Source organism: Taudactylus pleione, unplaced genomic scaffold, assembly GCF_031769625.1.
Source record: "Taudactylus pleione unplaced genomic scaffold, aTauple2 ptg000043l, whole genome shotgun sequence".
NCBI lineage: Eukaryota > Metazoa > Chordata > Amphibia > Anura > Myobatrachidae > Taudactylus > Taudactylus pleione.
This window is the reverse complement of record NW_028284445.1, coordinates 17,523,357-17,546,464: the sequence shown is the minus strand read 5'-3', so window position 1 is coordinate 17,546,464 and position 23,108 is coordinate 17,523,357. Positions and strand designations below refer to the sequence as shown.

Below are 23,108 nucleotides of genomic sequence, written 5' to 3'. Positions count from 1 at the left end.
GGTGCCTTGACTCGGGGGCGGGGTATAGGAGGGGGACCTAGTGCATCCTGGGAGGCTGAAAAGCTGAACTCGGTGCCCTGCGACTGACGTCACACCTATACCCCAAGGTATCCTGTGGAACCCTATGGACTTCGTAGAAATAGAGATAACAAGGGTAAGTTCTTACCATATCTCATATTTTCCGTAAATAATCCTCTGTTTAGCCATCTGTATGAACAGACATCAAGACTTTTTGTTTTACTGGAATTTTTGTATTACTTTATTCAGAGTGCACCTGAAATGCGCTACTCAGCAGGAGTTAAATCTTTTATTGAAGGGGGAAAAGAGAACCGTAGACCACCAACGTTGAGCTGGTTTGAAAGTCAAGTCCTTCTGTGGAGTTGAAATAGCCCTGGTCCCTTCGGCACAGCAATAAAACACCTTAAAATTTTTTTATTTATTTTTTTCCACCCACCATTTCACTAGACTTGCTCTGTAAAATAAATCTTGAGTCTACACTGCTCCGTGAAATGAGGTTACTCCATCTTTTTATATAAACGTGCTCTCTGGGCAACTTCTACCGTCTATACATGTTGGTAGCTGCTCAATCACTTCAGTAATATCACTCAGGTGCATGTAAGGGAGGGGTTATTCTATACTTGAAACAACCACAAGTAATCCCCCAGCTCTCCGAATAAAATCAGCAATAAGATTTGAAAAACGATATAGTGGTAGATAATTCAGTGATCTCAGTTGCATATATTTGCAAAAATATGGTTAAGCCTCCGGGCCGCGTCACGGCGTCTCTTATACTGGAGGTCCCTATCAATTGGTCTGGGGTACAGAACCCCAAAAACAGCCGGCGAAGGCCTGCCACCCCAGGGAAGCACACCAGTGAAAGTCTAAAGTGTTAATATACGCAACTGAGATCTCTGAATTATCTACCACCATGTAGCCATATTTTTGCAACTGAGATTTCAGAATAAAATCAGCAATAAGATTTAAAAAACTACATGGTAGTAGATAATTCAGAGTGCTGGGGGATTACTTTTTGTTCTTTCTGACTTCTACCATCTACCCGTGCAAACGTCTGTCCTTGCGCCAGTGTCTCCATCTTGCTCTGTAAACCCATATGCATCGGCAGAATGTCAGGCGCTCCACAGGTCCAAAGCAGTTTCTGCAAAACGCACAGTGTCTCCTCTATAAATGGCCTCCAGTGGGAGTGACTTGCGGGTACCTATAATGCATAGTAAGGTATATGTAGCTTTCTTTGGAGAAGTCACAGATCCCCTGCAGTAATATGCACGCTATTTGGAGGTTTTCTCGCACACTGGCTCCCCACTGAGAATTTAACCCAGCGCTGTGTTTGGCTTTTTTTCAACAAGACTTGAATTCTATTAAGTTGGACCTTGGTCAGTTTTACTAAAGTGTGTGATAAACTTTACAGATGTGTTCTCATACACAATTGTCGCCATTGTGCCAAACACCCCTTCTTGGCGTGCCAGGTCCCGTGTGGCTTGCGTCGATTTTCTTGTCTCGCGGTAGTCACGCAAATGAAACATTTGGATGCAATAAAACCGCTTCGCTAGGCTACAATGATTAAATTGTGTACATATGTGTGTGAATGAGTCTGCATCTGTATATGAAGTGCTATGATGCCGCGGCTTTCCCTTATGCCAGGTTCGCAACTTTTGTACATGTTTTAACCTGATCTCTGGGCTGTGAAAGTTGCAACCCAGCGTCTTTAGGGCCTGATTCAGAGTTGTGTCCTAATAGCATCGCTGCTGCGTCTCTGGTCACAGCAATGATGCTAAAATATGCTAATGCTGCAGGAGGCATCTGGGAAAAAGACTCCTGTCGGCATCACAGATCCAAGTGCTGCGTCTGAAGATGCAGCATTGGATCACCATTGGTCGCGATGGCAGCAGTCATCGCCCTTCTGAGTAGGTCAGCGCTTAGTCAGAAAGTGAGACAGAACTCCTGGCCTCAGCACTCCTGCAAAATACAGGCATCATGTCTCCATTTTGGTGACTGGTCCCTGTCGTAGCCAATTCCTCGTTCTGAAACTGGCATTGCGGCACTGGCCCATGTAAAATCCGCCCACCATTGGACTTGTACACAAATCCAATTCCTTCTGTACAAGTCTGAATCTGGCCCTTAGTACACTCTGAGTGGTGGTGTGATGCAACTGGTGCACAATTTATAGTATTCATTTTAGCTGCGGGGCAGGGCGCCGGGCTATGAGAAAAGGGGCCTTGTCTTTAAGTTGCGCCCCCTTTTCATCACTCTTGGGGGGTATGCCAAGCACTTACGGACATGCTGGGCTGACCCTAAACTCTCCCCTCACTATTCACTGGCTGTGAGCGCTGCACCACATCCCCCCCCCCCCCCATGCCCCCCCTCAGGGGACACTGCTGCCCATGGGTGGAGGAGAGCACCGGCAGGTTGTTTTAGCGGGGCACTGACAGCCTAGCGGGAACGCTATAAAGACTCTAGACAGATTGGCGTTGCTCAGTCGCACCATGCTGTGTGGTGTATTAGGGCTTGGTGTATGTGGACACATCTCTATCCATACAATTGTGCTGTATTATTCTGTAAGGCTATTCTGCCCTTAATGAAGAGCGAATGAGTTTCCTGGTCCGTGTTTACATGCATGTGTAACAGTGTAGATAGTTCTGTAGTTTGTAAGCTTGCGAGGAGGGCCTTCCTACCTATATATCTGTCTGTTATTACCCAGTTTTGTTCTATTGTTTTCAATTGTAAAGCGCTATATAAGAAACTGTTAATAATAGTTTAGTGCTGCATGATTAATATTTTCTTTTCCCACTTCTACACAGAAACCTGCAAATATTTTAGTCATGGGTGAAGGTCCAGAGCGAGGACGAGTAAAAATAGGTTGGTACAAAAATGTTATGTACTTGTGTGTTTAACAAGACTTTATGATCAGCCGAATCGCCATGCCATGGGGGCTTTATGACAATAGACTGATCCTGTGTATCCTGGCACATATTTATCACACTACAAATCTCTTCTGTGCCCGTGCCAAAACTCTGACCTTGGCTATTAACAGCTGAACTTTATAACTGAGTTGATATAGGGTATAAAAACCAATGCTCAGATTTGTGTGCAATTAGAAACCTAGAATGTGACGGCAGATGAGGACCTCTTGGCCCATCTAGTCTGCCCCTTTTTTAACCTTATGGTAACCTCAAACTCTATTCGATCCTTGGGTTTTTGTAAGGGTATTCCCATGATCTGTAGGAACCAGTTACTTTGGCTGCATGGCTTCCCATACTTAAGATTAGCTCTAAGAATCAGAGGGACATTGGGTCTCATTCAGACCCGGTCGCGAGCGCCGATGCACTCACAACCGGGTTGATGGTTAGCCCTGTGCACGCGCAGCGGCCGCACTGCGCGTGCGCAAGCCCCGGAGCGAGAGAGAAACACTCAAAAGGGGCGGCTGTCGATGTTGATTGACAGCTCGCCCCGTTTTGTAGGCGGGCCGGGGGGGTGGTTTCCAAAACGGTGGCGTTCCTTAAGGAACACCTACCGTTTTGTGGGCAGCCGCACTGACAACATCAGTGAAGTCAGTGGGGAGTTTCCTGCTCGATCAGAGCAGGAAGATCCCTGGGGCTTGTGGTTGCCGAGACCCAACCTTAGGGTATTGTCGCAAGCCCCGATTGTCGCGATGGTGTTCACCATCGCGACCATCAACCTGGTCGTTCGCTAAGCTGTGGGTGGTAACCCACAGCTTAGCTAGCGACCAGGAGGCCGCACTAAAAAAAAGGAAGCGGCCGCCCGCATTCAGAACGAGCGCTCGCTTCTTGCGACCGCCTCTGAATGAGGGCCATTGTGCTTAAAGGCAATCTGTCATACATTTGCCTGTACACTGAGAGCTTTTATATGCTAGACCAGAGGTGCCCAAACGCGGTCCTCAAGGCTCCCCAACAGTAGGATTTAGAGATCTCCATGGTTGAGCACAGGTGATTTGGATATCTCTAGATCCTGAACTGTTGGGGAGCCTTGAGGACTGCGTTCGGGAACCTCTGTGCTAGACATACAGTAGATTTAGGTTATCTTTGTACACAGACCGCGATCCATATTACAGGTCTGCTTCACCTCTGCTGGCTTGTCTCATGGGCGTAATGTTGTGCTCATAGGCTGTTGTATTGTGCAAGGGGTGTCCTATAAAAGTAAGACTGATAGGTGGACTGTGGGGAGAGATAAACATTGGTTCTCTATCCTCTGTAAAATGATAAATGGATTTATTAAAAAGAAGCTGCATATATGTATAATTTAATTTTTGTAGAATGTTATGATCTAATGTCAGAACATTCTCGCACACACTCACACACATGCACTCTCTTGTACACACACATAGGTAAAGTCTGCTTATAAAAATGCGCCTTCCCACCTAACGTGTTTTCTTGTTTTTGTCTCTTTACAGCGGACATGGGGTTCGCTCGATTATTTAATTCACCTTTAAAGCCTTTAGCAGATTTAGATCCTGTAGTTGTAACATTCTGGTATCGAGCTCCAGAGCTGCTCCTGGGGGCCAGGCATTATACCAAAGCTATAGGTAAGTGGGGAGCGGGTGCAGTACGCTGCCTCCATTCTCAAAGCTCTGTGTAATGAATTGGCACGTTCCTCTGGAAATGTTCTAAGTACGTTTTGACTTTACAGTGTTAATTTTAGGATTTTATTTTTGAAGAATAAATTACGGACCCATACATGTGCAACTCCCTGTTACCAATCCAAATCTCCATAATAAAAGGTGGGACCCTCGCTGTTATATTTGTGTTACTGCTATGTGCTGATAATGGTGGTAATACCCTCCTGTATGGTTCACTTACTCTGGAAAGCTCTGCAGGAGATGGTGGTGATTTTAAAGATGAAGAATAATTTTGTGAGCTGAATCCGATCACTTGCGAATGCAGCGAACCATTTTTGCAGCGAACAGATCCGAGATGTTCTTCCTTAGTGCATTGATAGGCTGCTTTCTCTTAAATATTATCTCTGTACAAAATGGCTGCCCTACTGTGTGTTAGGTACAAAGCTTACTGTTTTCCACATCCATCTGACTTTATTGGGTTGTATATGCCATCCCGAAGCTTTCGCTAAACTCTTTGCTCCATATCGATTTATTTAATAGGACAAGTCTGCTGTGCTTTTTAGCCTTCAATACTTTTTATGTTCAGGGAGCAGCTTTGTACTTTTTCCTCACCACAATGAATAACACACTAATGATATAACTACATGGCTGAAAGCAGAGAAGGACAGCATAAATAAGGGTTGGGGGGGGAGAAAAAAAAAAAAAAAGAAGCCATGGTTTCCGTCGACTGACGATGATTTCCTGGCCTCTTTTACTCATTTTCGGCGGCCGGCTTGCGTGTCTCAGCCGGCCCAAGAGATTGCAGATGATCCGATGCTGCGTCCTTGGAAGCAGCTCAGATCAGTACACCTCCTGCTGCATTACCATATTACAGCTATCGAGCTGCTAACATGTTAGCTGTTGTGATAGCATATCTGTCCACAGCTGAATCACCCCCTCTGTTCTGCAGTGATTACTTTAACTCAAGTGATTTTGGAAGCTGTACTGATTTCTGTTCTGTAAGTCAGTTTGCTCCTGATGTACCCCATTCCAAACAGTATGAGAAATACGCCTGCCTGCACTGTCATTTACTCCTAATGTGCATAGTTATCCAGGTTATAGGCGAGGACAATGTAAAAAAAAAAAAAAAATTGGGTCTGCAGGTGTACTTCAGGGTCCAGTCTTCAACCCGAGCAAAGGCGAGTATCCCAGCTAGTTTGAGATATATATATATATATATATATATATATATATATATATATATATATATATATATATATATATATATATATATATATATAGAGATATAGATATATAGAGATATATATATATAGATATATAGAGATATATATATATAGATATATAGAGATATATATATATAGATATATAGAGATATATATATATAGATATATAGAGATATATATATAGAGCTATAGAGATATATATATATATATATATATATATCTATCTATCTATATCTCTAATATTTAAGTAAGCCACAGTTGCAGTAGAAGGAGGTTGATGGCCATGGCAGTGGTGGACTCTCCATTGATGCCCTTGTTTTCACTTGCGATAGAACCCAAAAGATGGCGCATTCCAGCTGCAGTGGCAGCTCAGGTGTGTATGAAGTCAATGGAAACAATTGGCTGCATTCCCATGCCGCTTACATGCTTTTACTGTCTTCTTAAAAAGGAAATATAAAAATAGTAAAAACATGATCTTTAATGCAAGTGAGTAAGTGGCCTAGCATAGTAGTATGATCACCTACAGTATATAATTGCATACAAAACAGCCCTCAGGGACCCCACACGTTTTCAGCTGCATTCTCATGAGTTTTGCTTTAGCCCGCAAAATCATAGGACTAAAATCTCCTGGGATGAGTCTTCAAGAACTGGAACAGTCTTGTAATGTGTTTTTTGTTTTTAATTTAGAACGTCATGTTCTGTTGCTCTCTGCACTGTTAAGCTCTGAATGAGTAACTTGGATTTATTATCATTACTTATGGAGGACAAAGACAGACGTCCCTGCAGACGCACTATTCACATTATATTACTCTTAGAGGCGTATTCAGTTTGAGGCGAAATGTCGGAATCTTCATTTTCGCCTATTTGAATTATCCCCGTATTCAATTACATGGACTTTTCGCCGGTGCGAAAAAGTCGATAACAAAAAAACGGGGATAAGTTTTCACCATCTTTTTGCTGGCGAAAAAAAGTGCAGAATTGGGGTTTAGGGTTGCAGGCTTACAAAAAATAGCCTGCATCCCTGGGAGTGTCATTTAAAAAAAAAAAAAAAAAAGTTTAAAAATCGGGACACCCCCAAAAAAATTCAGTTTAATTTTTGGGGTTAAAAAAAAAATAGGGAAACAAAGTGCCAAACTATCTAAATTAATTCAGGACGGGTCCCCATGTATGCGGCAGGTGTTTTCTTCATTGTGGGGACAAGCGACAGGTGCATTTTTGCCGAATTTTTAAAATAAATTTGGGGTACATGAAAATGGGGGTAAGCATTTTTTTTTATGTACCCCAAATTTGATAGGAATAGTTATTTTCCCCCAAAAAAATCTAAGTGCTATTCTTCACCACTTCTTCATAGCCGCAAAAATGCACCTGCCGCGGCTATTACAAACTTCAGCAGGCAAAAATGGGGGTACCCAAAGTGATCCCCCATGTGTGGACATTTTTAGGGGGGTCCTAGGCATATTTCCCAAAAATTTCCTTTTTTTTTTTTTTTCATAGATGGTGCGAAAAGTCATTTTAAAAAAACAGACATAATTTTTCAATTACATTTAACAGGTGATAAAAAGTGCAGATTTGGGGTTTAGGGGTGCAGGCTTAAAAAAAAGTAGCCTGCACCCTTGGGAATGCCCCCTTTTAAAACGTAATATGCAAAAAAAAAAAGTAAAAAAAAAAAAAATCTGGACACCCCAAAAAAATAAATCCACAGGGGTTCCCTTATATGCAGCAGGTGTTTTCTTCATTGCGCAGGTGCATTTTTGCATAATTTTTAAAAAATTAGTTTAGGGACTTAAAAATATGCTAGTACCCATTTTCATGTACCCCAAATTTGATGGGACCACTTTTTAAAAACAAAAAACTAAGTGCTCTTCTGCATCACTTCTGCAATATCGGGAAATAACACCTGCCACGGCTATTTAAAAATGCAGAACACATTCTGCAGGGCTAAACGGGGGTACCCACAGTGATCCCCCATGTCTGGACGTCTTTAGGGGGGTCCCTAGAATATTTCCAGAAAATTCCCGTTTTATTTTGACGATCCAAATTCGCCGGGTCCCTTTTTTGCTATTTTTAAATTGAATACGGGGCTAAAGCGGGCATGCACCCGATACTTTTATTCCCAGAAAATCAGCGATGTGGAGCGAAAAGTCCAGCACGGACTTTTCGCTCCCAAATTAAATACGGCTATTAGTGTGTTCTGGGGAAAACTATTTACTAATTCTGTAGGACGCAGACAGCTGTGTTATGGGCAGATTCTTTGTTGCCATAAAAATATTAAGCAGAGTAAGAAAAAGATTAAATGGTTTCCTTTAATTCCTAAAGGTGCATACTAGGGGTGAGCGGGTTCGGATTTCTGAAATCCGAACCCCCCCAAGCCCCCCCGATCCGAGGCAGATCCGAGTCAGGCTCGACTTTTCCCGCCTGACTCGGATCTGAAATCGAGGCAAAACGTCATCATCCCGCCTTTCGAGTCTCGCGGGTTTTGGATCCTATATAAGGTACCTGCGTCGACGCCATTTTCTCACTCGGCTGTGGACAGTGAAGAGGGAGGGTGGGAGTTAGGGCTGGCTGGGCTGTGTAGTGTAGTGTAGTGCAGAGTAGTGTTGTGCTGTGCTGTGCTGCGCTGTGCTGCTGTTGTCCACTACTTCAAAGTCCATAGGGGCTGGCTGTGTTGTGCTGTGCTGCTGTTGTTAATAGGGGCTGTGTCCACTACTTCAAAGTCCATAGGGGCTGGCTGGACTGTGCTGTGCAGTCAGTTGTCCATAGGGGCTGTGTCCACTCCAAAGTCCTGTGCAGTGTCCCAGTCCTAAAGGGGTGCTGTAGTGTTGTCCAGGGGGTGCTCTGTCCATCAGGGGTGCTCCCCTCAAGTGCTAAAAAAATAAAAAAATGTGTGTGTTTGTTGATGCACGTGCGGCTACTGCGCACACAATTCACAAAGTAGTGCCAAGCGTGCGCCTGTGTCATAAGTAAAGGGCCGGCTGGCTTGACCATTAAAGGGTGCTGTAACCCCCAAAGTACACTCCAAACCAAAAAAAAAATATTTTCTGTGTTTGTGACTTGTGTGCACTGTGGCTGCACGTGCATCAACAAAGGAGCAGCGCCAAGCGTGCGCCTGTGTCCCATAAGTAAAGAGCCAGCTGGCTCATTTCTTAAAGGGTGGTGTAACCCACAAAGTGCACTACTCTCCAGCAAAAATAAAAAAATATTTTCTGTGTTTGTGTGCGCTTTAGCCGCACGTATATATCAATATAACATAAATGGAGGACCAAACTTTCTCCGATAAAAATAAAATAGGGAAAGATCAAGAACCACTTCCTCCTAGTGCTGTTGCTGCTGCTGGGAGTTGTTCATCATCCCAGAGAGGAAGTAGGAACATCACTACTTTTACTAAACAATTGACCCTCCAACAGTCCCTAGCGATGAGGATGAAGTACGACAGCAGTCATCCTGAAGCAAAACGTATAACTGAGGCCTTGACTGCTATGTTGGTGTTAGACGTGCGTCCGGTATCCGCCATTAGTGCAGTGGGATTTAGACAATTGATGGAGGTAGTGTGTCACCGGTTCCAAATCCCATCTAGATTCCACCTGCATCCTCAAAGCAGCAGCGACAAGCGTGCGTCTGTCTGTTAAAGGGTGGTGTAACCCTCAAAGTGCGCTCCACAAACAATAAAAATATTCTTTTTTTTTCTGTCTTTGTGAATTGTGTGGGCTGTAGCCGCACTTGCATCCTCAAAGCAGCAGCGACAAGCGTGCGTCTGTCTGTTAAAGGATTACATCGGTGACAGCATCCAAGTAGGCATGTCAGACAGTCCGTACCTGTACTGGCAGGAAAAAGAAGCAATTTGGAGGTCCCTGTACAAACTGGCTCTATTTTTCCTGAGTTGCCCCCCCTCCAGTGTGTACTCCGAAAGAGTGTTTAGTGCAGCCGGGAACCTTGTCAGCGAAAGGCGTAGGAGGTTGCTTCCACAAAATGTGGAGAAGATGTTCATAAAATGAATTATCAACTCTTCCAGGGAGACCAGCCTCCAGAACGTACAGAGGGACCTGTGGTTGTGGATTCCAGCGGGGACGAATTAATACTCTGTGAGGATGAGGATGTACACAACACTGAAGAGGGTGAGGAATCGGTGGATGAGGAGGATGAGGACGACATCTTGCCTCCATAGAGCCAATTTGTGCAGGGACAGATTAATTGCCAGCTTGTTTTGTGGGGGCCCAAACGAACCAATCATTTCAGCCACAGTCGTGTGGCAGACCCTGGCGCTGAAATGTTTGGTTTGTTAAAGTGTGCATGTCCTGTTTATACAACATAAGGGTGGGTGGGAGGGCCCAAGGACAATTCCATCTTGCACCTCTTTTTTTTCTTTGAATTATGTATAGTTTGGGGCCTAGTTTTTCAAACTGCCATCCTGTCTGCCACTGCAGTGCCACTCCTAGATGGACCACGTGTTTGTGCCGCCCACTCGTATCTCTTAGCATAGTCATCCAGCTACCTCGGTGCAACCTTTTGGACATAAAAACACTATTGTGAGGTGTTCAGAATAGACTGGAAATGAGTGGAAATTAAGGTTATTGAGGTTAATAATAGCATAGGAGCAGAAAAACCCACAAATTCTGTGATTTTAGCTGTTTTTATGCTTTTTTTTCAAAAAAATACAGATCCAAAACACAAAACCCAAAACATGGAAGGGTGGTTTTGGCAAAACCAATCCAGATCCAAAACACGAAGAAAGATCCAGATCCAAACACAAAACGCGAAAAGTGGCCGGTGCACACCCCTAGTGCATACACACGTAACGATTTTGTAACCAACGATTATCTGTCAGGTTTTCCCTTAAAAAAAAGTGAACGATTTCTTGAATTGTAATGAACGATTTTTACAACGATGAACAAAAAATGTTTCTTCCCTTAATGAAAATCGGTATGTTGGACAGTCTGAAATGAACGACAAACGGGAGCGCGTTTGAACGATTTTCATTCATCTTTATAACTCAAACTGAACGATTTTTTGAACGTTAACGACAAATTGTTCAAAAAAATCGTTACGTGTATACACCTTAACTCCCTCATAGTTAACAGTCCTTGAAAAGACACATCTCTTATATGTAACTGGAAACCTTTAATATTCAGTAGAATATCTTCTTGTAAGCTCAGTATTTTATCTCTTATGTCCATTTAATTTTTCTTTTCTTTTTTTCATGGTAATGTTTTTATTATTACAAAGGTAATCATTTTTCACCTGTCTTATGCATAGAATCTGACAGCCATTTTGTGCTACCTGTCTGTTTGAGAATGCAGCTGGTCAGATTACTAGTAGCCAGTGATCTACCTGAGGTAAACCGATTTCATTGTACAAAATGGCTGCCTCAATTTGCATGAAACAGTTGAGGGAAGGTAATAAGTAAATGCTATATAAAATTCCACATGAAACTTGGAAAATGTATATTGGCATATTGTACAATGCTTATTTGATTTATATTGTGAACATAAATGGGTATTTCTTAGGAGAACGTCTACAGATTAATAGTGAGCAGGGTGACACCTTCAGGCTGAGAGTGCATGTAAGCCTGTCATGTAGAGTAGATGACTGTAAATTTGTATTTTAGCCTAATGGATTAATCACAAAGAAATTAAACTGATTTAATGGAGCAAAGGTCTCTGCTAATCTGTTTACATTAATTTATAGTTTTCAAAAGCATAATAAAACTGCTGTTATGGGAAAATGGAACATAGCTTAGTGCAAAGTTAGAGATTTAAAATGATTTTGTCTTAATAGTTTGTTTAGAAGTGTAAGAATATGTTTGTAAATGCATGTTATGGTGAAAAATCAATTGCTAAGTAACTTTAAAAATGAGCAATTTATTTTTATTTGTAAATGTGAATAAAACTTGACACTGCTATAATGAACTACAATTTGTTGCACTTTTATACAATACCCCCGGTGTTTTTTTGGTGAATAGATCTGGAGTGCTTTTACCTAAAGTATTTTGTGGTTTTTTTAAATAATGTAAAAATATCCTTAGCACCTTTTTTTCTTTCCTCCTTTTTAAGATATTTGGGCTATAGGATGTATATTTGCAGAGCTTCTAACGTCAGAGCCAATTTTTCATTGTCGGCAAGAAGACATAAAGACTAGTAATCCTTACCACCACGACCAGCTGGATAGAATATTTAATGTCATGGGATTTCCTGCAGGTATGTCATTTAAAAGGAATAAGCTTAATATTTATTGTGAACTAATAGTGTCATTTTATTTCATTATACAGTTCCTTTCAATAGGACTCAAAACACTTTACATATTTGCAGAAGATGAGGCAGCTATCATGGGTGAACTCAGTGGTCATGCTAAGTAATTATTTTTAGTCACAGCCCTCATGATGTTTACAGACTAAATTCCCACACCCACACAATGTTACATTGAAAGCAGAGCTCAGAGGGGAGTTCCAAAGCCTCCATGCTCACTACAGAATGTGACAGATTACCATTGTGGCCTCATCCTTGGAAAATCGGAAGGCTTGTCAATCATTAATAGCAGCAAAAGCAGGAAAAAATGTCATTACCAAGCTGATGCCTACATTCTGCCACAGTGTTTTATATTTAGGAAGAGCCCACCACGCAGATGGTCTGTCTGGCAATCTTCTTTTGGATCTTCATTTTTAAGGTTTTAACTAATAACATTTTTCGTTAACAAATGTAATTAGGTATATTTATTAAACTGTACCGGTTAATAAATTAGGTGCAAATATAGACATATCAGTAGTGTACAGTATGTGTGGTTTCAAGTTTCTGTTCTTAGACTAAATATAAAATATAATTTTTTTTTTTTTAATTATTTATTTTTTTATTAAAGCTTTAAGAAGGCCTGTCCATCCATTAATAATGGAGTAGACTGCTAAGTTGAATTGATTTTTGACTATGCAAAACGTCTTTAAAATTTAGATCCTCACCTCTTAGATAAACAATATCAGAAAAGCCTATGATCATATATAAATATTAAAATATCTTTTTCTCCGTGTACTTGTAACCCACTCCCTTTTCCATCTACATCTTGAGGCGCCTGGGGTCTTGCGACTTAGCCGTAGCAGGCGGCCTTTCTTCAAAAGTTTTGTCTTATTCGCTTCAACTGCAAGAAGCAACAAAACTGCATCACAAGCGTACACTGACCACGGGGACTCTCTATACTTGTACATCTATGTGCGACTAAGCAGCAAACCTGTATGAAAGGTTTAGCTACGAGCGACTGCAGCCATCTCTTCCACCCCATCCCATTATGCTGAAACTACCACTTTTTACATGTATTGTACCAAATCCTTTGCGAGAAAAGTTGCAACCTTGCATCTCTGGTACACTGAGTGACTTTGTATGCGGCTGCGATGCAATTAAGACGCTATATTTATTGAAATAGTACGGTATGCTTACCCGTGTTGAATGGTCTGTCTCGCCAATTGTCGCATAGCATAGAGACTCTAAATGTATGAGTACACATCCGGATTCCATAATCTTGTTGGGCCAAAAGTTACTTTTGGAGAAATTCAGCATAAATTAAATGAAGTTAATTGGGCTTATATGTCACCCTTAGTTTCAGTTATGTGGTGGTGGACAGGGCTGCGCTTATGTTTGTCCACATAGTTTTTGATAGGCAAAACCAGTGCTAATAATTTTATTTGGTATTGGACCACCAACTTGAGGCACCCGTGCAAGTGGTCTGAGGCACCCCAGGGTTCCACGGGACCCAATTTGGGAACCACTGATCTAATCGGAATCTGTATGAAATACCGCTGGCGATTCCCGGCAGCGGCAGCCCAACACTGGAACAGATCCCAGCAGCGGCAGCCCAACAGCGCTGGAAATCCTGATCGTCCCTAGGTAAGTATTAACAAACCTACCCCCCTAACCCTCCTTAGGGTTGCCTAACCCTAACCTCTCCCCCAAGTGCCTAACCCTAATCCCCCCTGTAAACCTAGGCCATTCCCCCTCTTCCCCACTGCCTAAACCTGTCCTCCTGGGAGCCCTAAACACCCCCCCCCCCCCCCCCCCACCGCGGCTGTCCGCTCGCGGCGCTTGGCATCCGGATATGACAGTCGGGAAGCCGGCTGTCGGTATAAGGTCAGCCGGCTTCCCGATTACATCCCATCTAATCTGATTGAGTAATGTAAAGACAGACATGCGCTTTGTTTCAGGTTAGTACTATGTTTGTTTAATTTTATTTTATATTATGTTTATTCATATTATTTTGCAGCATTTAGTTAATAGTTCTTCAGAAAGCACAAACTGGTGTGAATGTGTATATTTAAAGTTGTCCTTTTCCATTTGTCCCAAATTAGTTCTTTAAATTGGTTCATAATACTGTTGTCCTATTGGTCTGATATAAATGTGTGCTATTAGAATAATAATAATAATATTTTCTCTTTTTAAGAGGAAAATATGTTATGATTTTTTTTGCAACATTCATTGTGGATGAGTATGTCAAAATGATTGATTTTTCTCCTGTGACCAGATAAGGATTGGGAAGACATTAAGAAGATGCCTGAACACTCCACATTAATGAAGGATTTTCGCAGAAATACGTAAGTCAGCTGTTACTACATTCGGTGACCCATTTTTATTGCATTTACAGCAAACTCAGGTGATGCTTCTGATGACTGTACAGGGCATGTGGTCTTTTTCAGCTCCTGACATACTTTCATGTTGTATGTGGTTTAAATGATTCATTAATAAGATAATTTCTTATTAACTGCATACTTCAAACACAATTGTCTGCAACATTTTTAATGAGGTGCAAATATTAGGACACAAACTATCTGCGTATTGAAAACAACAAAACACACCCCACTAACCATAGAAGTAGGAATAACCCCCAATATCTAATTCAAGGAGTTTTATTATGGTAGGTCTTTTTTTTTTTTCTTTTCTTTTGTTTTGTTTTTTGCTTTTTTTTTTACTGACCAACGTAAATTAGATGTCAAATTATTTCATATTGTTTTAAAGAAGCCGCAGTGCCCCACATTGTCAGTCGGTGGGGTATAACAGAGGTTACTTAACACAGGGACAGACAAGACAAATGCTGACTTTACAATAAAGGGTAGTGAGGACCCTGTTAATGATTATTTATACAGTGCAAACATAACTCCGCAGTGCTTTATATTTAGTCTTTCACATCCGTCCCTTCCCCTGTTTATTCCCTGTCACATGGACACACACTAGGGTTACTTTTTGGCAGAATCCAATTAACCTACTATACCTGTATGTTTTTGGATTGTGACTGGGCTGTACTAAGGACAAAGCTCTGCAAACTGCCATTTTCAAAGGTTTTACCCCATTCCCCATATGTATCGAACTCCGGAAAGCTAAACTTTCCGGAGCTTGTACCCGATAGGCAATGCCATCTATAGATGGCATTGCCTAATAGAAGCCTATGGGCTCCTTTTCCACACAATTCCGTGAGAGAGATCCAATAAGATTCCTCCCATGGCTTGCCCTGGCCGCAGGCCGCGCATGCGCAGTTGGACTGATGAGCGTGGCTATGCATGTGGTAATTAGTGGGATGTATCGCATTCAAAATGCGATTCTTGATGCATCCCATCCTATATGTGAGGGATAAAGCAGAATAAGTCAAGTGTAACACACCAGGGCAGCCGGCTCGGGAGAAGTGACTTGTAGTGTTGACAGTGACGGATACTTGAGAGAAGGTGGTGACTCTGAGTGGAGAGGAGATCAGCTCTGATTTGGACATGTTGAGCTATAGATAGCATAGCATTGTGACATCTATGTGGAATTAGAGAGACAGGTGGTCACACATAAAATGTTGGAGAATGGAAGAAGTCAGGGGATGAGCGGTAGATTTGGGTTGCAGCTTAGAGGTGGTGCTGGAGACAGAATAAGTGGAATAGATCCCTAAGAGAAAAAGGGGAGCAGTGAGAAAAACACACGGGCGACAGCAGAGCTTTGTGGGACTGCAACCAATAGTGACAGTGGAGCAAGGGGGCGTGTCAGAGGTAGAGCCGCCGATGGAACCTTTGGATAGGTGGGAAATGAATTCATCCTAACAGTATCTTCTATATTTCTAGTCTATATTTGCCTTTGTTAGACCTGTTTTTTCTTATTCCAGATATACCAACTGCAGCCTTATCAAATATATGGAAAAGCATAAAGTAAAACCAGACAGCAAAACATTCCACTTGGTAAGTATTATATTGCTTTTTTTTTTTTTTTTATTGGACCTTCATATTATACCTACAGCAATGTCATACACACTCCAGTGGCCTTCTGTCGAGGGAATAAGATTAACAGGAGGAAATTAGTCCTAACGAAAGGGTTATTATGATGAACACAAATCATCACTTTGATGGAAAACTTTTTTATATAATCTAGACCTTCCCTGTAGCATGAATATTATTTACTGATATCCTTTTTCTAATATATATATATATATATATATATATCTGTAAGATAAATGCTTAATCAAGATGCATCTGCTTAAAGCTTCAGAAATTGCTCACAATGGACCCAATTAAGAGAATATCCTCTGAGCAAGCTATGCAGGATCCCTATTTCCTAGAAGACCCACTTCCTACATCAGAGTAAGTAGCAAAAATTCACTTCTTGAAAATGTTCCCGACGTCTTAAATCACCCACAGGCAAAAGGAGACTGCACTGGCTTATATAACATGGTTGCAGTTCTGAGGCAGTTACAGTATGGTCATCTTTTCCTGGTTTAGAAGCTGTTAGGTTTGAGTTCAGATGTTTTTGTTCCTTGTATGTGTAAAAATAAAATTTTACAAAAATAAATAAAAAAAGATTTCATTTTAGAAGGATAGAAGAACCGTATAGAAGATGGGATGCCCAGAGTCGGTCGGCATACTCTTTCTTTATTCTTTCTTTGTCTGCTTCCTCCTATTCCGTTCCTCCATTGCTGGTAATGCAGTGTTTGTGTGGTATACTCCACTTGCTGCTCTGAGGAAGTCAGCCCCACCAGCGCTGTGATGGTTTCTTGTGGTCCCTCCACCAACTTGGGTGCAAACAGCTCCCTGTCTGTTTCTATCACAGGCACCGGCTGCACAGAGTTCCCGCTCCTCTGTACTGTCAGCTACTGTCCTATCATTGCACACAACACTAACTGGATATGAGCTGCTCCTGGTTGTCAGTGCGGGGGCAAGAGACATTACAGTGCTGGTGGAGTACAATTTCCTGGACTACATGAATCAATGTTATTGGGACCCCCCCACAGTACTGCTGGTGAGTGGGCTCTTGGTTATAACACTGAGTTTTCTAGTGGAGTTGAGCCTTAATCCCCTCATTCCTTTTAAAATAGGTGTAGGTCTGGTATGTGTTGATGGTGATCTACCAATCTTCCCATGTGTCTAACCCCTCAAAATTATTGTGCAGTCTGCATCGTAGATTAATGATTTTTCCAGATTATTGATCAGTTACCCCCCCTATATGTTATTCTACACCAATTCTTACTAAAGGTTCCCATACATCTGCGACGGATTGTCGCAATGTAGCAATGCAATCGGAAATGCCGATCTTCCGGGTGGAAATGCCGACCGCCCACCATCGATGTTCAGTGATCCGTCGTAGGATTGCTGAAATTTTACATGTTAAGTGTCCCCGATTAGACAATCACGATACATCGCAACAATCCGTCGCTGATGTATGGGGCCCTTGATATATTACATGTTTTCAAGGCATGTTATATTTTGAAGATTTTCATATCGCTTCATTTCATTTTGAAGTGTGTTGTATTTGTGTTTTTGAACTTTGTAATCAAAATATTTTACATATCATTTCGAATTCTTCAATTTGTATTTTTTTTGTGTATTATTTATTTTTATTTTTTTGGCATGTCTCCTATTACAGTAACACGAGTGCAATATGAACAGATTATCTATGGAAGTGTAAATATGCCATCAAAAATAATTTCTGTTCAAGACAGTTGCGTTTGTCACTCCGTTCAGAAATTACTCATGTGGTATGCTAAATATATCGCTGTTGTCACCTTTACTCTTTGGCTATGTTTGCCACTGCTAGTTTATTATATTTTTAACTAATTTTAACTTTATATATATTTATTTTTTTATCAGAAGGAAATGACTGCATAATAACACAATTACCATGTCATTTTTGATACAGATAGAGCAGTCTGTCAGAATATTGAGCTCACCTGGCTCATATATTGACATGGGTTGAACAGCTGTTTATCACACACTTCTTAATTGAATAGAGGTGGTAGGTAGTAGCTGTGGCATACACCGGTGTGTGAACTACTCCATCTGTATGCAACACAGCAAAATTTATTTGCGGAATCCCTCATTAAGCATAGAGCTGCGTTTGTGTAACTTCTACGTGAGTCCATATAAAAAAAAAAAAGGTCATAGCAGCCTGAGAAGGGTCTGGTTGGTGACTGGCCCAGTATGATTATAAATAGATGGACTCCTCCTCGGCTGGAACGGTTCTTTTTGTTTTCTGGTCGATTTATAAAAAGTCCTAGTGACAGAGTACTGAATTAGGAGTACCTATTTATTGTAGAGTGATAAACTACACTGCTATTGTTCTGAGAAAATGGAGTGTTTGCACTTTACACCCTTAATAACCAGCGGTTTCATTACAGTGTGTTTGCTGGCTGCCAGATTCCATACCCCAAGCGAGAGTTCCTCACAGAAGAGGAACCTGATGATAAGGGAGACAAAGTACGTCCCTTACACAGTCGACATTTGGTTTGTTTGTCACTTAACCGATACATATCGTTCTAGTTTGTGTCCTTGAAAACTAAACTTGTTAATTAATTTTGTAGGCTAAGGGCCATATTCAATTTGAGGCGAAAAGTCCTTTGCCGGACTTTTTCGCCGTCATCTGAGGTTTTTGAAGTGAAAAAGTATTGCCCGCGTGCCCGCGTATCCCCCCATATTCAATTTCAAATAGGCGAAAACGGGACCCGGCGGAAAGGTAAGTAGCGCCAAGTCCTGTCACTTTTGGGGAAATCAGCCTGTCACCCCCCAAAAGATGCACTAACATGGGGGATGGCTATGGGTACCCCCGAAAGCCCTGCTAAAGGTATTTGGGGTTTTTAAACGGTCTCTACAAGTGCTTTTATGCGTCTTTAACAAAGTGATGAAGAATAGCATTTAGCAACATTTTTTGGAAAAATAACTTGTCCCATCAAATTTGTTATATTTTTTTGGGGTGTCCTGTGGAACTTTTTTAAATTGTTTTTTTTGACTCAGAATACCTTTGTGGGACAGTCCAAGGGATGCAGGGTCCTTTTTTTTTTTTTTTTTTTTTTTTTTTTTTTTTTAGTTTGAACCCCAATTCTGCACTTTTTACCACCTATTCTATGGTGAAAACTTATCCCTGGATTTTGGCAAAGGCTTTTCGCACCTGCGAAAAGTCTTTGAAATTGAATATAGGACAAAGTGATAACGGCGAAAATTACGTCATCGGTGATAAAGTATCGCCGATGACTGGCTTTCGCAGCCTAATTGAATATGGCCCTAAAAATAGATGTCATACGTCCTCAAGAAAGGTAGACAGCCGTTTCCATACTACACGTGCCAAAAGCCGGAAGGCCATGCGAAGACTGATGGTCACGTAGCAGCTGGAGAGCCGTTGATTGCTCTAGACCAGTGCATCTCAAATCCAGGTTCTGGTAGACACGAACAGTGCATGTTTTCCATATCTCCTTGCTGGAGCACAAGTGTATACATTTCGAACTGGCACATTTTAAAATGTCCACAGGTGGTTCTAATTATTTAATATGGGATTCTGTGAGGAGACATGGAAAACATCCTGAGGACTGGATTTTTGAGGCACTGATCTAGACTGTCTGCTTTTATGAGGCGCACTCTTCTTAATTAGAGTATTTGCTGAAGTAGTATTTTGATTCTGCTTTCTTTCACATTGTAATTGTTGTATCTATTTACATTACCAAAGAAAAACCAACAACAGCAGCAGCAAGGCAATAATCATACTAACGGGACCGGGCATCCAGGAAACCAAGATAACAGCCACGCACAAGGGCCACCACTGAAGAAAGTGAGAGTTGTCCCGCCTACCACTACCTCAGGTGGACTCATCATGACCTCAGACTATCAGGTAATAGAAAGGGAACTTTTGTCTTGCTCTGTTTGGTCCTTCTTGCATTAAGTCAGCAGGAATAGTCACGGAACTGTGCTTATAGCAAGTCCAGTTTAAAGAATGACACTTTACAGGAACACACTACTGACAATTGACTGTCTGAGGTATAACTGGATCTGTGCATTACAGCAAGAGATGCAGTGGATCCTTCTTCTTTGATGTTACCAGACACAGCTTCCAGCCACTAGGGGGCGTCAGTTCTCCTCATTGGCAGCTTAGCATCCATGTAATATCAAATTTAGCATTTCTGAGCTGCAGTGGGGGGGGGGGGGGAGACATTTCTAGCCGCCAGAGTTAATGGAGGCGTTAACCATTCACAAGACACTGTCCATGTACACAGGGGAACTGGGCGCCTCTACTTTGGTGTAAATGGTTTCTCAGGTTTCTATAGAATTATAGAAAAAGTGTGTCCTCCCTCTGGTCCAAACCGTAAAAAAAATGAAAAGGAACAAGAAAATTCACTTTAGACCACACATTGAAGGTTTTTGTTACAGAGTTAGTAGGGTTAATACGGTCATAAAGGGGTGACCTGGTAGATGGTAAAGAGTAAAGCTTCCATGTGCTCTAGTTTTCCCAATCCTTCATAAAACTTCAGTTTCTTTTTATCATAACATTTAGCAACTGAATAGGGTTCTGCACACAAAAGGAAGCAATACAATGACCTGGGGGCAATCTATAGAAAGATGGGCAGAATGTTAATCACTTACCCGGCTGTTCCCAGTGGATTTTCCCTTCATAGCCTACTGGATGGTGGGGTGGTCCAGCGTATAGGGACCCAGTAAGGACAAAAAATATATGGGTGTATACAGTCTGAGTCTGAGTAAGGTAGTACAGTCACCTATAATAAATTCAAACTCGCTTTGGGCATCAGTTGCGGCAATGTCTGCCAACGACTTTTAAATGCTTTCTTCCTTAAAGAGATGTTGGGTTATGTTGGTCAGAGGAAGTCCCCTCAACCAGTCCCTGTCCTCTCGCTGATACTATTCAAGCTCTCAATCCAGTAAAGCCAGTTTTGCAAAACAGCTCTTCTTTCTCAGGCATGACATTAATAGGAATGGGTTGTATGCCAGGCTTTGGATAGAGCAATACAAAAACCTGGGAGCATTTTTAACGAAGATCAGCAGAATATTTAGTAACTTACCCTGCTGTTGCCAATGGGCTTGCCCTTTTAGGAGTCTGGTAGAATTTTCCATCAGCTTTTAATGGCAAACTCCTCCTCCACTTCCTCCCCTTTCCCATTGAGAAATGACTTGTTGTGTTTCCATTTCACAGCGTTCCAATCCACATGCTGCCTACCCAAACCCTGGACCAAGCACATCACAACCTCAGAGCAGCATGGGATATTCGACTACCTCCCAGCAGCCTCCACAATACTCCCATCAAACACATCGGTACTGAAGAGTACCCGGAGATGAGGAAACGTTGCTTACGCTGCAGGACTGCGCTTTGTAGCCTCCTGCCTGGGGCCTGGCTTTGGAATGTACTGTGCAACCACACCTTGGAAATGTCCAAAAGCCAAGTTACACAACATTTCACCGAATGTAGATCCCATGTGGAGGTTCAACTTTGAGAGAGCGAGAGTGCAAAACCTAGCACAGTCCATATTGTGAATTTGCTACTTCCATAGTATACTTGAAAATGGTTCAAACGACCAATGCATTTCTTTCAGTGAGGCTAGCAGTTGAAGCTGTGAAGTATGCTTGGAATAAACCGTTTTTCGTTATCGTATGTGGGGACGACTTAACACAAGAATATTATCTGACCAATAACTTTTAATTTTAAGTATTTTTTTTTTTTTTTTATTAGGGTATTATTTACTATCGCACAAAGCTGGAACAAACTTATCCAGAAAATTTTGGTACAATTTTTTTTTTTTGTCATTATTTTATAGTTTTTGTGATGATCTAAATTGTCACAGTGATCAGTGTTTTTTTGATTTAGCAAATTTGTTACATTTTACCCCGTTATAATTTTATTTTTTTTTTCCTAATAGCCTCCCAAAGATTATATTTCAACATGAATTTTGAATAACTTTTTAACTTGACTGGTATTAAAGCTGCTATATGACAGTAAATGTGTCTGAAACTGATTTGAATCCGTTTGCTCCAGCAAACCAAGTAAAATTGATGGTCATATTTTTCCTATTTGTGTTGCTGAATTGTGAGCATGCTATGGAGTTCTTACAAAGCAAAAAAAAAACAGTGAGCATGAAAGTTGCTCCTGGTCAGACTATACGCTGTGCAGACCTTTTTATGCTGGCTTGGTGTAGTGGATTTCAAATCAGTTCATATTTCTGTTTTTTATTTGGTCGGCACCTTATTTTAGGGTGAGTCCCTGTTACAGCAGAGGATATGGGTAGGAAAACCTTAGAATTTACAAGGAAAACATAAACTGTAACATACGATGTACTGTATCAAACTATTTTACATGAATGACAAGTATTCTGATTAAAAAAAAAATTTCAACATTGTTAAAACAAGGTGTTAAGTAATAAATTTATTTTTCATAAAAAAAGATTAATTTATGTGTGTTCGTTGCAAAACAAAATTAAAGAAAGTATAAATAATCTTGGTTGTGATGAAGGCTAGAGTTCATAAAGGTCTAAGTACTATAGGGCCTATTCAAGATGTTAATTATAGAGTTCCGAACGGACCCCGATAATACAATGACTCACAGCGGATGCTGGAGCAATTCATCATTGCTCCGTCGCTGAGGCAGCTGATTCGAAAATCCGCTGCCCCAGCGAGCAGCTTCACTGCTCCTTTCAGAGTATTCTGAAAAGGAAAATGCGTTTCTCAGTATTCCAAATGTATTTTCCACAATGCGCCGTGCCCGGGATAGACAATAGTTGTAGATCCTCTTCTCTCTGGTCAGGCCCCTCTGTGTAAATGGCTTCATCACATGTTCATGTAAAGCAAAAGCCTCATCTGCGACGAAAACATAATATAGGCTGTGCTTTGTCTCGTCCAGTGATGGCAAGTTAAGGGTTTTGTTGGTGAGTCTCTGGTAGAATATCGTCTGTTGGAAGGACCCACCATCCGAGGCATGGGCATTCTTCCCAACATCCACAAACAAAAATTCATAGTTGGCATTCACCACTGCCATGAGAATGGTGCTGAAGAAGCCTTTTATAGTTGTAGTAATATGATCCGGTGTTGGCAGATG

General features: G+C 41.4%; 1 protein-coding gene across 1 annotated transcript in view; it reads left to right on the top strand.

Moving 5' to 3' along the window:
* CDK8 (cyclin dependent kinase 8) overlaps positions 1-22,451 on the top strand; it is a 102,912-nt gene extending 80,461 nt beyond the window's left edge. Inside the window, exons 5-13 of the mRNA XM_088460282.1 lie at positions 2,817-2,874; positions 4,427-4,558; positions 11,862-12,005; positions 14,308-14,377; positions 15,919-15,991; positions 16,293-16,390; positions 18,421-18,499; positions 19,740-19,901; positions 21,216-22,451. Of these exons, the coding sequence (XP_088316408.1) occupies positions 2,817-2,874; positions 4,427-4,558; positions 11,862-12,005; positions 14,308-14,377; positions 15,919-15,991; positions 16,293-16,390; positions 18,421-18,499; positions 19,740-19,901; positions 21,216-21,341 (942 nt within the window). The 3' untranslated portion in view covers positions 21,342-22,451. The remainder of the gene's footprint in view (positions 1-2,816; positions 2,875-4,426; positions 4,559-11,861; positions 12,006-14,307; positions 14,378-15,918; positions 15,992-16,292; positions 16,391-18,420; positions 18,500-19,739; positions 19,902-21,215) is intronic.
* Positions 22,452-23,108: the final 657 nt, after the last annotated feature.